Source organism: Suncus etruscus, chromosome 7 (assembly GCF_024139225.1).
Source record: "Suncus etruscus isolate mSunEtr1 chromosome 7, mSunEtr1.pri.cur, whole genome shotgun sequence".
NCBI lineage: Eukaryota > Metazoa > Chordata > Mammalia > Eulipotyphla > Soricidae > Suncus > Suncus etruscus.
The window spans coordinates 118,037,789-118,054,787 of NC_064854.1; the positions used below are offsets into that span (position 1 = coordinate 118,037,789).

The 16,999-nt window shown below is 42.5% G+C and overlaps 1 protein-coding gene and 1 pseudogene across 1 annotated transcript in view; one reads left to right on the forward strand and one right to left on the reverse strand.

Annotated features, from left to right (window-relative positions):
- TCAIM (T cell activation inhibitor, mitochondrial) overlaps positions 1-15,542 on the forward strand; it is a 36,626-nt gene extending 21,084 nt beyond the window's left edge. Inside the window, exons 5-11 of the mRNA XM_049777365.1 lie at positions 639-891; positions 5,355-5,477; positions 8,087-8,184; positions 8,648-8,739; positions 11,781-12,013; positions 12,828-12,959; positions 14,778-15,542. Of these exons, the coding sequence (XP_049633322.1) occupies positions 639-891; positions 5,355-5,477; positions 8,087-8,184; positions 8,648-8,739; positions 11,781-12,013; positions 12,828-12,959; positions 14,778-15,003 (1,157 nt within the window). The 3' untranslated portion in view covers positions 15,004-15,542. The remainder of the gene's footprint in view (positions 1-638; positions 892-5,354; positions 5,478-8,086; positions 8,185-8,647; positions 8,740-11,780; positions 12,014-12,827; positions 12,960-14,777) is intronic.
- On the reverse strand, positions 6,001-6,108 carry LOC126014611 (uncharacterized; annotated as a pseudogene).
- Positions 15,543-16,999: the final 1,457 nt, after the last annotated feature.

Below are 16,999 nucleotides of genomic sequence, written 5' to 3' on the forward strand. Positions count from 1 at the left end.
TCATAATTTGCTAACTCTTGGGTCAGAGAGATAGTAACCCCTGAGCACTGCTGGGTGTGGCCCAAAAGTAAAAAAAAAAAAAATTCTGACTAATCTTCTGCCTTTTTTCTCTCCCTCCTCCTGCTCAGAATAGAGACTATCTTTAATGGCACTTGCTTGTGAAACAAGAGTTTTTGCTCTTTCAGACTGTAGGAACCAAATGGTGGTAGCAGGAAAAATATTCTGAATCCTGTTTAGACTGAGGATTTGATGACAAACTGAAAAATCAATTATAGGAACTTTTGAAGATTAAGACAATGGAGCATAATGTTAAAGCTAGATTTCCAGTAACAGCTGATCAGCCAGAGTGATTGATGGGGTCTTTTTGTTTGGTTTTTGGGGGTCTGAGTACCTTTGGTACTCAGGAGTTACTCCTGGGAGTGCTCAGGGGATCATATGAGATACCGGGGAATCAAACCCCAGTCAGCTGCATGCAAGGCAAATGCCCTGCCTGTTATACTCTCGCCCCAGCCCAGTAATAGATTTTAATTAGTCACAGAGTGTTTTAAATGTTTTTAATTCTATAACTTCTGTATTATAAATATTTTAAAGGTAAATAATTATCTCTTTTAATTGTTTGGGGGACTTCTATTCTCTAGGATTTCGAGCAGTCAACTTTACTTTGCATACCAGAGATCTGCTAAGTACAGTATTATATATTCTCAACTCCTGCAGTTTATCGGTCGAACATATCCAAAGTTTGAATTCAAATGCACACTCCCAGCCTCCCAAAGAGGCTAAGAAGGTGCCTGACAGGCCTATCAAATGGGACAAGTCTTATTACACCTTTACTGGATTCAAGGACCCTGATGAAGAACTCGAGCACATGTCAAAAATAGAAACTACCCTCACGTATGTAAAAGATTTTTAATGTAAAAACATTTGTATAGTTATTTTTTATGTAGTTATAACAGTGGATTAATCATTACAGATAAAGTCTGGTTTGCAGGAGTAGTCTTATCAATATAATAAAAGGAGACTTTCTTTATATTATATTGTGGTAGGTAATTCTTTTTGTTTTGGTTTTAGTTTTTTGTTTTTGGGCCACACCTGGCGGTGCTCAGGGTTACTCCTGGCTGTCTGCTCAAAAATAGCTCCTGGCAGGCACAGGGGACCATATGGGACACCGGGATTCGAACCAACCACCTTTGGTCCTGGATCGGCTGCTTGCAAGGCAAACGCCGCTGTGCTATCTCTCCGGGCCCCAATTGTGGTAGGTAATTTTTAATTGTAGCACACATGTTTTAATCACTTATCTCATAGATTTATAAAGGCCTCCTAGTTACTGTTGAACTAAATAAAAGAAACCGCATAGGAGCTTGAGTGATAGTACACAGGGTAGGGTGTTTGCCTTGCATGCTGCTGACCAGATTTCAGACCCAAGGACTACATATGGTCCCACAAATCTACCAGGAGTGATCCCTAAGTGGAAGCCAAGAATAAATCTTTTAGCAAAGCTAAAAGGAAGGAAGGGAGGGAGAGAAAGAAAAGAAGCTGGATACAGGTGAAATGCTGATGTCTCAGAGTGGAGAACCAATGTTAAAGATAAAAATGTCAAGTAACTTAACGCACTAGACCAGAGAGAGCACTGCAATTTGTATTAATTAAGTCACAGGCTGGTGTGAGCCACCGGTGGTATTCACTGGTGTCACCGTGTTCGATACAGGTGGTAGCCAGTTGTCAGTGACAACAATGAACGTAGAGGAACTTCTTTTTATAATAATGCCTCTGTTAATTTTATTTCTGAGTATTTTTTAAAAACCTACTGTTTGGGCTGGAGCTATGTACAACAGATTGTGCATTTGACTTGCATGTGACTGACCTGGATTCGATCCCATATGGTCCCCCAAGCCTACCAAAAGTGATTTCTAAGAATAGAGTCAGGATGGGGCCGGGCGGTGGCGCAAGAGGTAAGGTGCCTGCCTTGCCTGCGCTAGCCTTGGACGGACCGCGGTTCGATCCCCCGGTGTCCCATATGGTCCCCCAAGCCAGGAGCGACTTCTGAGCACATAGCCAGGAGTAACCCCTGAGCGTTACCGGGTGTGGCCCAAAAACCAAAAAAAAAAAAAAAAAGAATAGAGTCAGGAATAACCCCTGGTCACTGCCTGGTGTGGTCAAAACAAACAAAAACCTGTTTTTAGCAAGATGCACTGTCTTTAGGAAAATTTCTGTGTGTTGATAAATTATATTAACTATGAATTGTTGGTATCCTCCAAAGATATATTTTGGGGTTTTGGGTTTTTGTATTTTTATGGGGAACACACCAGACAGTGCTCAGGGATTATGCCTGGTTCTTTGCATAGGAATCACTTTTGGGGGGGGCTCAGGAGTGTTGGTGTTTGAACCCAGTTAGGCTACATGCGAGGTAAGTGCCCTATCCCTACCCACTGTATTATCACTCCAACCCCCATATATACTTTGTCTTAAATTCAAGTTCTCACATTAAGTTGTCAGGACAAGCTCAAAAATATATTTGGGGGTCCGGAGAGATAGCATGGAGGTAGGGTGTTTGCCTTGCATGCAGAAGGTCGGTGTTGAGTTTGAATCCCGGCATCCCGTAAGGTCCCCTGAGCCTTCCAGGAGTGATTTCTGAGCATAGAGCCAGGAGTAACCCCTGAACGCTGCCGGGTGTGACACCCCCCCAAAAAAAAAGAATAAAAAGAAAAAATATATTTGGTTACATAAACCACTATTAAAAAGGATAGCAACATAAGCAGACCATTGTTTTAAAAATTGAAGTGGAGGGCCCAATCCATAGTGTAGTCAGTAAGGCACTTGTCTTGCAAAGGGCCAACTCAGGTTCAATGCCTAACACCACCTATGATTCCCTGAGCCCTGCCAGGAGTGATCCCTGAAAGCAGAGCCCAAAGTAACCCTCAGCACTGCTGGCTGTGGTTGAAAAAAAAATTCTGAAGTAGACATTTATGTTTCTTATTTAATGCTTATTATTTAATACCACTATTAGTAGCTTTTTTTTTTTTTTCCTTCAGACACTGAACTAATAGATCATTTGTTAGCTAGGTAGACCCTATCTTTTTCATTTAGGTTTGATTTGGTTTGGTTTTTGGTTTGGGGGCCACACCTGGTGGTGCTCAGAGGTTACTCCTGGCTCTGACTCAGAAATTGCTCCTGGCAGGCTCGGGGGACCATATGGGATGCCAGGAATCGAACCCAGGTCTGTCCCAAGTCAGCTGCATGCAAGGCAAACACCCTATCGCTGTGCTATCACTCATGCCTCTTTCTTTTTTTAATTTTTTTTTTGAGGGTCAACATCTACGAGTGCCCAGGATCCCAGCACAATGTTAGAGGGCCCAGTTTTGAAGGTACTTAGAGGCACTATGTAAAAGTAGTGATCAAACGTGGGGCTCCATTTATGGAAGATGTACTCCATCCCTTCAAACTATTTACGCAATCCTGAATAGACCCTTTCTCTTAGCTTTATCAGGTGAAATGAGAAACAGTATGGTAATAAGCTTCAGCCTTCTTTATAGCAGAGTACTTATTTTCTCTTTATAGTATTCAGAGTTGCTTATAAAAAGAATTAGTATATATGTAGATTAGAGAAAAGGAATCACACAGAGCACCTGGTTAATAATAGCATTCAGGAGGACAGAATTAGCCATTTAACTCAGTACATTTCATCAAACTGTATTTACCTAACTTACCAGTGGCCTTCCCCTAATCAGAATTTATTCATGAGAGCATGTTAAGATCTGTGCCCATAACACATTCAAAAGAAAAGACGGAGGCTGGAGCGATTGTACAGAGAGTAAGTCACTTGCTTTGCACCCTGGCATCCATATGGTCCCCTACGATTGCCAGGAGTGATTCCTGAATGTAGAATGAGGGGTAAACCCTGAGCATAACTGGATATGCCCACGTACACCACCACCACCAAAAGAAACACATAGTAGTATCTTAAATAGATTGAATTATTTTTCTGGCAGTCTCAGGAAATTGAACTCAAAACCTCACATTCAAAGCAAGTGTTCACATCTGCAGTCCTACATAGGCTGAAGTTACTTCTTAGTATTATGAAATAAAATATACAAATTGAAGCCTAGGAGAGTTAAAGTACTTGATCCTTGGCACTCTCATCTCCAAAGCACAACCAGAAGTGATTCCTGAGCACAGAGCCAGGTGTGACCCCAAAACCAAATATGTAAATCTTGAAGATAAAACATTTTGGTTATGGGACATCCCAAGCAGCACTCAGAGAACTGAGGCTACTCCTGGAGACACTTGTTTGGCCAACCAGGTTGTATTCTTTGGTGTTTTTCCTGCCTGGCAAGGCAGCACTGCCAGAGCCCAGAGGATCTGGAGGCCATCAGGGAGACCCCTACAGTGCCCAGAATCAAGTTTGGAGTTCTCAATCAACGAAGCACTTCTGACCCTGTCCTGGCTCCTCAGCTTTAGCTAGCTTTTATGAAAACATAAAATACAGAGCCAGAGGGATAGTACAGCAGGTAAGGCACTTGCTTTGTGCATGGCCAATTTGGGTTCTATCACTAGCATCTCATATGTTCCTCCAAGCATCAATGGAACTGATTCCTGAGTAGAGCCAGGAGTAACCCCTGAGCCCCACTGGATATGACTGAAAAGCCAAAAAGATAAAAGGGGGAAAAAAATAAAAGGATTATCAAGTTATACACTCCGCTTAATCTATTTTTATATAGGTTTTCTTTGCTTTGTTCTTTTTTAAAAAATATAAACATATAGTCAGTATGCTTATGAATTGTTTTTCAGGGCCAGAATGATAGTACATCGGGTCAGGAGCTTGCCTTGCACGCTGCCGACCTGAGTTCCATTCCTCGTACTACATGTGGTTCCTTGGGCCCCACCAGGAGTGATCCCTGAGTGCAGAGCCAGGAGTAAACCCTGAGCAATGCCAGGTGTGGCCCGGAATTTAAGAAAAAAAATTAAAGAACTGTTTCTCAAGATCCTTAGTTATATCTACAAATGAGTTTGCGTGCATGCGTGCGTGCGTGTGTGTGTGCGCACGTGCTAAGTCACCATTTAAAACATTTCTTGGGCTGAAGAGATGGTTCAAAGGGCTGGAACACACATTTGCATGCAGGAGGCTTGGGAGCAACCCCTGAGACCCTCTGCTTAGAGAGAGAAGTAAGTACAGAGAGGAGTACCACTTGGGTCAAAAGTTTTGATTGTAAACTTTAAGATAATATATGTGTCTTTTAGTAGTAGAAATACTTGCAATATAGTTCATAGTGTTAGTATCAGAAAGTACATATATAGGTATATGTGTATATATATCATATATATTGTGTATATGTATACGTGTGTTTTTTTCTTCCTAGATCATGGCTTGATAACAATGGAAAAAGTGCCATCAAAAAGCTGAAAAATAGTCTGCCACTTAGAAAAGAGCTAGACCGTTTAAAATATGAACTGTCTCACCAATTGCAAGTCACAGATATCAGGTACTAAAGAGGAAAGAAGCTAATTTAGAGATCAAATTACACTTGTGTTATCTATTGACAAAGCTCTTCCCACAGTTAAGTATTTGCATCTTTTTGTGTATCAGAGAGAGAACTAAATGGTCTCTTTTTTTTTGGATAGCAAGCAAGATTTGCTTGGGGATTAAATAGAATGAGACTAAGAAGGGATAATTCCAAGGCTCTTGAGAATCCAGGGCCTTGCATGAATCTCTGGATCATGGGAGCATAATCAGGGAGATGCTGGACCAAACAACTACCTGAAATGAACCACTTTTCAGCCCCCATATCTTCAGACTCCTCTGAGAGATATCCCACTGCAGATATGGCTCGTCTGGCAGCTGGAATCCTTGAACTTGCCCACTGTGGAGCGCAGTCACAGCTTCTTGTTCTGTAACCTGGTGCAGGGGGACGTGATGCCTTGGGCCCTGGAACTCTAAAAGATACCCTGAATACCTACATGGTGCCTGAGATTGGGCCTGGGGCACCAGGAATGTCCACCACAGAGGGCTGTTACCATGGTCCCTAAGGGCAGCCATTACAAGAATTGGGCTATAGACATTCCCCAGGATGCTGCTCTGTGCAGCCAGTGTCCCTAAGGCTCCATAGGACCCAAAAAAACAAACAAAAAAAAATTGTAACTAAAATAAAATTGTGAGGGAAAGAGAAAAGTAGATAGCTTGGGGTGCTGGAGCCCCAAAACTATCTCCAGCACCAGATGGCCACCTTTCAATATGACCCCAAAACCGCGAAGAGAGAGGAAGAGAGAAATAAAGTGAGAGTTATGTTATGTTCTCATGGGCAGATGTTAAGATGCTTTCCCTGTATTCAGGCCACTTAGTTTGATTTCTGAGTACTAACAGGAGTGATCCCTGGCACGGAGCCAGGCATCACTGAGCATCGCTGGGTCATTCCCAGGAATGACCCAAAACCAGGGAAAAATAAATATATTTTGCCATAGCTTGTACATCATATTTATATAAAGAAACACACTGAAGTTTATTGTAAAAATAGATTTAACTGCTACTAAAACTCGGGAAGTGGAGCCAGAGCAATAGCACAGTGGTAGGGCGTTTGCCTTGCACATGGCTGACCCGGGACAGACCCGGGTTCGATCCTTGGCATCCCATATGATCCTGAATCAGGAGCGATTTCTGAGCACAGAGCCAGGAATAACCCCTGAGCGTCACCAAGTGTGGCCCAAAAGCCCATAAATAAATAAATAAACAAATAAATCTCAGGAAGTGATTACGGGATATAGAAATGGAATGTCTCATTCTAGGAGCCCTGAAAAATTGTCACCTTAAACATGTCCACTACTTGCTGCTGCGGCCTTTTTTTACCGTTTTCAGTCCTCACAGTGAGAACTTTCTTTTACATGGACGCAAAAGACTATGTGCCTGTCATGTTAATAACCTTCCTAGGCTTCCAGAAACGACATATATGTTCTGTTCTTACCATTTAAGTCATAGTAATCCAAGATTATTCAGAGTTCCAAAGGAAAACATTTCATCTGAAGCCTGTCTGGTGTTGGGATCTGTGCTGATAGCTGTTCTTTTATCATCGCACCAGTCATCTTTAGCCATGCTTTGATGTTACAGGCTCCTTCTAATTCCATACTCTAGTGGCAGAATTATTTTTCCAGTTAAAACAAAATACAGAGCCAGAGTAGTAGTGCCATGAGTGGGGCACTTGCCTTTCACATGACCAATGTAGGTTTATTTTCTGGATACTATATGATCTCCTGAGCACCATGAGGGGTAGTTCTTGAACATAGAACCTTGAGGATCAACAGGTGTGTTTCCCAAAAACAAACAAACAAAAAAGACATGCCGCAGATCTTTTTATATTGGTTGTTAGCTTGCTATATTAATTTCTAGTTTTCTACTCAAATACTTTGCATTTTCTGTACTTATTATCCTGTCATCTGCAAATGGTGATGCTTTGACTGACTTTCTGATGTGGAGTCCTTTTATTTATTATATGCTTGCTCCTGACTCGACCTCTTTTTATAAGGAAATTGTTTATCACAATTAAAAATTCAAGAAATTTATGTAAATCTCTTATTAGAGCTAAAGTCTAAAACAATAATCACTGAACAAAGTAGAAAACAAAAAGGTGAGAGTTTTTAAATGCCCCTTTTTTTTTTAAGCTTTATTAATAAGTTTCTGGACCACAGCGGCGGTGCTCAGGGGTTACTCCTGGCTCTGCACTCAGAAATCAACCCTGGCAGGCTGGGGGAACATATGGGAATCCAGGAATTGAACTGAGTCCCTTCTGGGTGGGCCGCATGCAAGGCAAACACCCTACCACTGTGCTATCTCTTCAGCCCAACAAACCCACTATTTTAAAATAGAAACAACATAGTGCTCTTGCCCATTGTACTTGAAGATAATAGTAATATTCTTATCCTCTGAAGAGCAGTTTTTTTCCCATTTGGTTGTGTTACGAAAAGTGAACCAGTTTGGAGCCATATTGTCCACCTACCTGAGAAAGAACCTCATTGGCTTGCCCAGAATTGGTCAGTTGGGAGAGGGCATGTGCTTCCTCTAGGATGCCAGCACTTACACAAGCCTTGTGCTCTCTTGGACCAGGTGGCAGAGAAGCTGGGGCATTGCCCACCGCTGCAGTCAGCTGCACAGTTTAGGCCGCTTAGCACAGCAGAACTTGGAAGCACTCAGAAATGCAAAAGGTAAATCTTTTCTGTCTTCTTTTAAAATGTCCCTTAGAGGAGCTGGAGCAATGGTGCAGCAGTAGGGCATTTGCCTTGCGTGCAGCTGACCCAGGACAGACCTGGGTTTGATCCCCAGCATCCCATACCAGGAATGATTTCTGAGCGCATAGCCAGGAGTAACCCTTGAGCGTCACTGGTTGTAGCCCAAAAATATAAATAAATAAATAAATAAATAAATAAATAAATAAATAAATAAATAAATAAATAAATAAATAAAATGTCCCTTAGAAAAACTACTGAAAGTCTTCACATATGTGACTCTCTCCACTAAATGGTTTTTAATTCATTGGCATAAAATTAGCCCCCAAGTTTCTACTGAATTGAATTTAGAATGTATACCTGAAGTTGAAATAGCAGAACAGTGCTGAAAGACTGAAGCATCTTTGGATAGTAACCAAATGGATTTGTGTTTTATCACCAGGATGCACGATAATATTTACAGACCGTTCTGGAGTGAGCGCAGTGGGCCAAGTAATGCTGGGAACAATGGATGTCCATCATCACTGGATGAAAGTAAGAAACAACTCAAAGTTAACTCCACAAAGGCTCTAAATTGTCTTCCACCTAGTTTTGTTTTGCACCATGTGTTATGTCAGAGAGCAATAACATTTAAATCATTAGCAGCAGCTTTTCTTAGATATTCAAATAAAACAGTTAAATATTTAGAGAACTGCTTTTTATTGGGAAATGTTCTGAGGTGCAGCCATAAGGGTCCAGGTGCTATTGTTTTCTCTCAGACAGATTTACTGAGGTCCAATTACTCATGGCATTTGGTGCGTCATAGGATCTGACAGAAGTGAATAGCCAGGAACCATTAGCACAGACAGGACCTTGAACCTGCCCACCACCCATAAAGCATAGCCAAGGCGCTCCCCTGCCACTACCCCTTCCTCAGCTACCCACTGACCTCTGCTTTCCCGTCAGCAGAGATGTGTTTATAGTTCCTCTGTTTTCCTTAGTTGTAATCAAATTATAGTCTCTTTTGTAGGAGGGAGATGGGGGAGGCTGATTTTTTTCACTCCACAAAATAATTTGAAATCTATTGTGTTTTAGGCATTTATTGCTTTTTGTTGCCAATGGGGAGGGGGGTCAGTTCCCTGTTGATAGATCTGGGGCTGGAGCAGTTTGAAGCTAATAGAAATGCAGCGGTCCAAGAGCATTTATTGACAGATGTCTCTCTGAGCATGGACTTTCTTTTCTCCTGGAAAAATCCCTGTGGGGGTGGAGTATGGTCTGAATAAACGAGGGGACATTTAACTTTTAGGTACTAGCAACACTGGTATGGTCATACATTTACCATAAATCCTTCTAATGGGTGTGTTAGTATTGTGTCAGTTTAATATGCTCTTCTCAGTGAGTATGCCTTACACATAGCTGACCCAGGTTCAATCCCTAGTACCCCATATAATCCCCCAAGCGCTGCCAGGAATAATTCCTAGGGCAGAGCCAGGAGTAACCCTTGAGCACTGCCTGGTGTGGCCCAAAAACAAACAAACAAATTTTGCTTTTTTTTTTTAATGAGGTGAGCATGTTTTCCTATGCTATTTGCCATCTTCCTCTTTGGTGAAGTGTCTACTCATATCAGATATTTGCTTGGAAATATTTATAAGCTGCTTATATGACAAAAAAAATGATATTCAGAGTCCATACATTTCTCTGAAAGCATGTCACTGAACAGTGTATACAGATGACAAGAAAAGAGAAATATCATGTAGATAAGGCGTTTGCCTTACATGCAGAAGGACGGTGGTTCGAATCCCATATGGCATCCCATAGGGTCCTCTAAAGCCTGCCAATAGCGATTTCTGAGCGTAGAGCCAGGAGTAACCCCTGAGCGCTGCCCAATGTGACCCAAAAAACAAACCACCAGAGAAATACAAATTAAAACTACTCTCCTCCCAAGCTGATTCATGTGGTGGTTTTGCTCTCTCCTGGGCCGGCCCAACTCATGCCAGACGAGGAATGGACATTCATGGTGAATGGGGCCACTCTTCTCACTCTTTCAGTGTACCCCTCCCTTCTCCCCACACCCAGTGTGTCATCGGGGTTCATGGTACAGACTCTGGTCCAACCTTGCTCTCCTCACTTTCTGCCCTGCATGGCTCGAGTGGTGATTCAGTGTCTTACTAATAAAGCAGACAGCTCTTTTTTTAAAAAAAAAAAAAAAAAGAAAGAAAGAAAACCAATAATAAGAAAGAAATAAGACTATTTTCTTCCCATCAGTGGCTAAAGTGAAAAATGCTGATTTTTGCACCCACTCCCCAGATCCCAAGTGTCAGACACGAACTATCACTGGTAGATGTAGAATGGAATGGTGGTAGCAGTCTGGATGAGAAAGTGTTCATTTCCTACAGAGCCAGCCCTTGAAGATGGCTTGGTCATTGCTTTCTCTTTCTCTCTCTCTTTTTTTTTGTTGTTGTTGTTTTGTTTTTGGGCCACACCTGGTGGCGTTCAGGGATTACTCCTGGTTCTGGGCTCAGAAATCTCTTTTGGCAGGCTCGGGGAAACCAGATGGGATGCCAGGGATCGAATCCAGGTCTGACCTGGGTTGGCAGCATGCAAGGCAAACGCCCTACCGCTGTGCTGTCACTCCAGCCCCTGGCCATTGTACTCTTGAGCATCAAGCTAGGAAAATGAAGTCACATCTGCAGAAAGCCCTGAACATGTCTGTTCTTACTAGTCCCTAAGGGAGAACAGCCCTCCTTTTTTGTCATCTTGCACATGGTTAGCTAGGGGATCCCGCAGGGCAGTGAGAAGGATGGAGCTGCTGGTGCATGCAGGAATGGGGCAGGCTCGCCATGGTGACGTGCCCAGGGAAAAGACCAATATGTCCCAGTTAATAGAGCATACTTAAAGTAATCCTTAAAGAAATTCTAAAAAGAGCAAAGAGCACATTTGTGGGTGTTAGGATCAGGACACAGAGGAGCAGATGTCTCCATGGTCATAAGATGTTGCAAGAGATCTTTGTGGTGCACCTGATCCACCCTTGTGGGAGACTATGTTCTGCTGCTCCACACACACAGCACTGGGAAGCCATGATGGATGAGTGAGTCCTTTCAGTGTCAGTGTCCTAACTGGAATGCTCTACTGTAGCTTAGCAAGATGTTACCATTGGGAAAACTGGAGAAAGATGTGACAAAATATGTATCAAAAAAAAAAAAAGAAAGAAAAGATTAGGGCTGGAGCAATAGCACAAGAGGTAGGGCATTTGCCTTACATGCAGCCAACCCAAGTTCGATCCTCAGCGTCCCATATGACCCCACCAAGCCTGCCAGGAGTAATTTCTGAGCACAGAGCAAGGAGTAACTATGAGCACAACTAGGTGTGATCCCAAAACCGAAATTTAAAAAAATGCCAGAGCAATAGCACAGCAGGTAAGGCATTTGCCTTGCTTTAATTCCTTATGGTCCCCTGAGCACTGCCAAGAGAAATTCCTGAATGCAGAGCTAGGGGTAACCCCTGAGAATTGCCAACATGGCTCAACCCCTGAGAATTGCCAACATGGCTCAAAAAAGGGGTAAGACTAAATTTTACTTTCTCTCTTCATGTTGTAGCTTTTTGAAAGATTGCCAACTTACTTTGACCTTCAGCGGAGGCTGATGCTTTTAGAAGACCAGATCAGCCACCATCTAGGTGGCATCCAGTTGGTTTACATAGAAGAACTGCAGCCAGTGATGACAGTTGAAGAATATTACTCACTTCTTGATGTGTTCTATAAGAGGCTGGTGAAAAGTCGAATACCTTTTCACCCTCAAAGTTTGCATGGCTTGCAAATGAACCTGCACAGGTAACAGTTTGAAGCAAAAGAAGAGTTGGTTTGAGTGTGCCTAAGTACATTGAATTGCTTAGTATTTTCTCTGTATTTGTATTTTCACTGTGTGGTGCGTCAGAATTCAAGAAATGAGTGTCCCTACCTCTGCTCGCAGTGCTACCCCGAGCACTGCCAGGAGCGATTTCTGAGTGCAGAGCCAGGAGTAAGCCCTGAGCACTTCTGGGTGTGGTCAAAAAAAAATCAAAAGGAACAAAAAAGAGAGAGGGTTGAGCTTCTTGACACATTCTGTAATCTTTTTTTTTGGGGGGGGGGCTTGAGCCACACCCGGTGGTGCTCAGGGGTTACTCCTGGTCATCTGCGCAGAAATAGCTCCTGGCAGGCACGGGGGACCATATGGGACGCGGGGATTCGAACCAACCACCTTAGTTTCTGGATCGGCTGCTTGCGAGGCAAACGCCGCTGTGCTATCTCTCCGGCCCCACATTCCGTAATCTTGCACAGTCACAAGGTGCAATATTTCTGGTGTGGTTGAGGAGCGTGTCCCTGGGAGCCTGACTCAAGTGTCTTTAGTGCCTGGTGTGCTTGCATCTGAACCCCTGAGACCCCACAGTCTTATGGTAAGTGGGTCACACCCATTTTACAGATGAAGGAAGTTACTGGGCTGGCATGATTATCATAATCCAAGGTCTCTGTGACTATGCTATGAGGTGGGTTTTCTCAGTAGACACCAATTCAGTTAGTCAGACATATTCTTCCAGCAGGGCTGTGGTGGGGTGAGAATGGAGTAATCAGTAATTTTTTTTTCCTTGAATATGTCATTTCATTCCAGTGACAGGTATGCTCCCAGCCTGCATGAACTCGGGCATTTTAATGTCCCAACACTCTGTGATCCGGTAAACCTACGGTGGTTTATTCTCACCAAAGCACAAGAGGCAAGAGAGAACTTGAAAAGAAAAGAAGAGTGAGTGCTATCAGCCCTCTGTCATGTCTTATCATTTCAGTGTAAAAAAAAAGTCAGGTAATTGGAACTCACTACACGACATTTAAGCTATTCGATCAAGGGGCTGAGTGATAGTACAGCTGGAATTGTGCTTGCCTTGCACACAGCCTACCTAGGTTTGATCCCCAACCATACACATGGCCCTTTCCAAAAGAAGAACCAGAAGTAACCCCTGAGCACTGCTAAATAGAACCTAAAAACATAACATTAACACAAGTTTTTAATTATATTAAAATTAGAGGCTTGGCTTTCTGGCTATTTGATATTATTTATTCCCCACCTTGTTCTGCCAGGTATTATTGAATGGGCTACTGTTTTTTACATGGTAACCTGAATTACGTTACCATCATGTATCCCAATTTCAGAAGCAGGGCTTATAAAAAGTCATCTCAGGAGCAGAATAAATGATAAAAATCAGAAAGAAATTCTCCTGATGGGAAAGGATAGATAACTACAAGAGGAAAAAAATCTGTTGTTTTAATGTTTTGGTTTGGTTTTGGTTTTGGAGCCACAACCGGCAGCACTCAGGTGTGACTCTTGGCTTTGTGCTCAGAAGTCACTCCTGGTAGGCTCAGAGGGACCATATGGAATGCCGGGAATCAAACCTGAGTTGGCCACATGCAAGGCAAATGTCCTACTGCTGCACTATTGCTCTGGCCCCAAAAACTCAGTTTAAGGCCAGAGAGATAGTACAGAGGATTCAAGGATGCAAGAGATAATATAAAGGTGCTTGCTTTGTATGCTGCTGACCAGAAATCAACCCCTAGAGCCCTTCTAGGAGTATCTGCTGAGTGTAGAGCCTGAAGTTAGCCCTGAACACCATTGGGTAAAGTCTAAAATCAAAATTAAAGTAAACTAGAGCAAGCATTTTCATTAAATAAGATACTTTTAAATGAAAAGGAGGGAAACCATTTTATCAGCATTGCTGTATTCATGCTAGTTGTATCTTTTGGGAAGGGGAGCCTTATTCCTGGCTTTTGCTCAGGGGACTGTATATGGTGTGGAGGATTGAACCTGGGTTAACCTCATGCAAGGCAAATACCCACTGGACTATCACTCCTACTGTTCTTTGCATCTCGGAAGGAATCATGTTGTTATGTTGTATAGACAGTAAGACATTGTTTTCTTTTGTGGATTTGCTCTGACGAAAGGAGAGCATGGAGAGCGTTACATTCAAAAGAGTATTATTTTTCTGAAGCAGTTAGCTGTTGCCTGAGGAGGTTTGGTTGGCAAGGTTCATTTATTTACTCATCTAGCCAACATTTGCTCTGGCTGTGGTGCAGGATTGGAAGAACTAAGGATGAGAGCCTGGCAGTATGAGTGCTGGGAAGTGGGGCTGGGAAAGAGGAGTAGGGTGAGCCCAGTGGTTAGAGTTGAGAGGGAAGAGCCCCAGGCTATCAGGGCAGAGGGTAAAAGAGAACCTCCATGGTGTGCCTTTACTTACCTTTTCATACAGGCTTCCCAGGTGATATCCTGCTGGTCTCACATGGCAAAGACCTTCTCCTCTCCTAGGCATCCAGAAATTTAGGGAGGTTGAATCTGAATACTAGAATAGCTATTCCAAAAAGTTTTCTTTCCTGAGGGTACAGGTGGGTGAAAAAAAAAAGTTTGCTTCCTGTCAGCATGTGTATTTTAGTGTGCAACCCATCCTTTGTGGATCCCATGTTCAGTGGGATGAGTAGAACATTTAGCCCCTAATAGACAAAAATAGATTTAGGTTGTATATTCTTCATTTGGTGATAGCATGTGGCAATACCCTGTTTATTTCCTATGTAACAGGTTAAAGATAATTGAAAAGGAATTGATGCAGGCTTCCACCAAGAAATTCTCCCTAGAAAAGTTCTACAAGGAGCCCAGCGTTTCTAGTAAGCAAATGGTGGACTGTTGTAAGAGACTTCTAGAACTATCACTGCCTTATCTACAAGGGATGCGTCTTTGTGTGTCACATTTTTACTCTGTTATGCAAGATGGAGACCTCTGCATCCCTTGGAATTGGAAGAACTGAGAAGCCATTAAGTAACACAGAAATCTGTATTCTTTATTAACAAGATAAGGAATTGTTAAAACTTATTCAAATCTGGGATTTGAAATAGCAGTATTATCTTACATGTTTCAAGAACGGAGTGTATAATGGCTGCTTTAAAGGTGACCTTTAAAAAAAAATGCTTTCTGCTGTGAAACTGATTTTTAAAGGGGATACTCCCAGTTTTATGGTGTTTCTGATCTGATCATTGGAAGCAGCGTGTGTGAATGAAAGGTTCTCCAGGCTGAGTTCTTTTTATAGAATGAATGATAGTCAGTAAACAGGTCTTACCAGTATACCTCAGAACTCATCTCTGCAACTAACCTTCAATACAGCACACAGCGTGACAGTTGGAGCTGGCGTGCCTGGCCACAAGTCTTTTGAAGCCAGTCAGAACGGACTGTTGAGTAGCACAATTCAGATGAGCCAATTTGGCCTAAAGGAAAGGATGTAAGAAAAAAAGTTGGGATTGTTGAGTATGTAGTATTGACATTATCATTAGCAGTCTGAGACCAGCTTGTTCAACATTTTCACGAATGGAAAACCTCGTTTTAAACCCCGACATTTTCCCACCCATTCAGACAGTGTTTTGGTAGCGTGAAACCAACAAAAGGGTTTTGAACTGAAAATCCAAATGGGATTTTCAAACCGCTCATTCCTTTTCGTCAATAAACACAATCCAGGAAAATCATGGCTCGATCCCCCAAGAATCTCAACGAGTAGGATCCCATGTAAAAGATTCCACTCATGTGGTCTCTGACGTCTTCAGTGTTCTTCTCAGGCCTACACACAGGCCTCATCTCAGACCTTGTCCTGCCACAGGGATTGGCCAACACCTCAACACAACCCCAGTTGTGTTCCAGGGCTGTGGGTCTCCCCATGGCCACAGACAGAGGCCTCTCTCACTGTACCGAGTTTTGGGGTAATATTTCACACCAGACACCAAACTGTGTCTGCTTGCTTCCAAAGAGAGAAGGGAAATACCAATTTGGGACACTGTTTTATGACACATTTAATAGAAAAAATGAGGAAGGTGTTTTCTCCAAAGCTCATTAGAAAGGAAAAAAGATGTCAAAAATGCTTCTTAAAGTATGTTTTAACTTGAACTAAAATACTGATTCTTTACAATTTTTAGCCATGTGTTCAAAGTATTAATTTCTAATTATTCTTGTTTATGAATTTCATCCCTTTTAATCTGTGGCTAGTAGCTGTACTAAATGTTTGTTTTCCAGTGCAACAAATGGTGTTGCCTGTAACTATTTTTCCAGCGCCAAATGATAGGGTTAAAAAATTCCATAAAGGTCATCTAAAGATGTATTTTAAAAATATGTTGGATTGTGCCATTTTTCTTATCAACTAATGTGGACTTCTCAGTAGTATTTTTTGAAGTGAACTTTGTCTCAGAACCATTTGTTACATAATAAATAATATAATAATCTGATCTCTGTGTCTTTTCTTAGCTATTAATAGCTTATAACTATGGTAATAGGAAGTTATAAGAAGTTGGTGTCGCAAGGCCACAGCAAAGTACAGCCAGTAAGATACTAGTCTTGCACATGCTGATGTGTTCAGTCCCTGCCACCTCATATGGTTCCCTGAGACCTGCCAGGAGTGAATCTTGAGCACTACTAAGTGTGGGCCCTCTCACCCCAAAAAGAAAAGTGTCCTGTGTGATTGCTTTTCCAACCTAACATAGAAAGGAAAATTTTGTTCCACCCCTGAAAACTGATTCAGGATCAGGTCCTGTGACATACAAAGTTGTAAACTCCAAAGGGACCTGAGCTCTATCCAGACCCAGCCAGAGCTTACAGTGACTGGGCCACACCTCCCAACTGTTCACAGACTCTTCTGTCCTCAGCCTCAGGCCATCCGGTGTTTGTTTCTCTCATAAGTCTCCACTTGCTGGCAGCCTCCCCTGAGTTAGTGAGAGCAAGAGGGACTGGCAGAAGCCAAAGGTTTGGGGCCTCCTCTGAGGCCA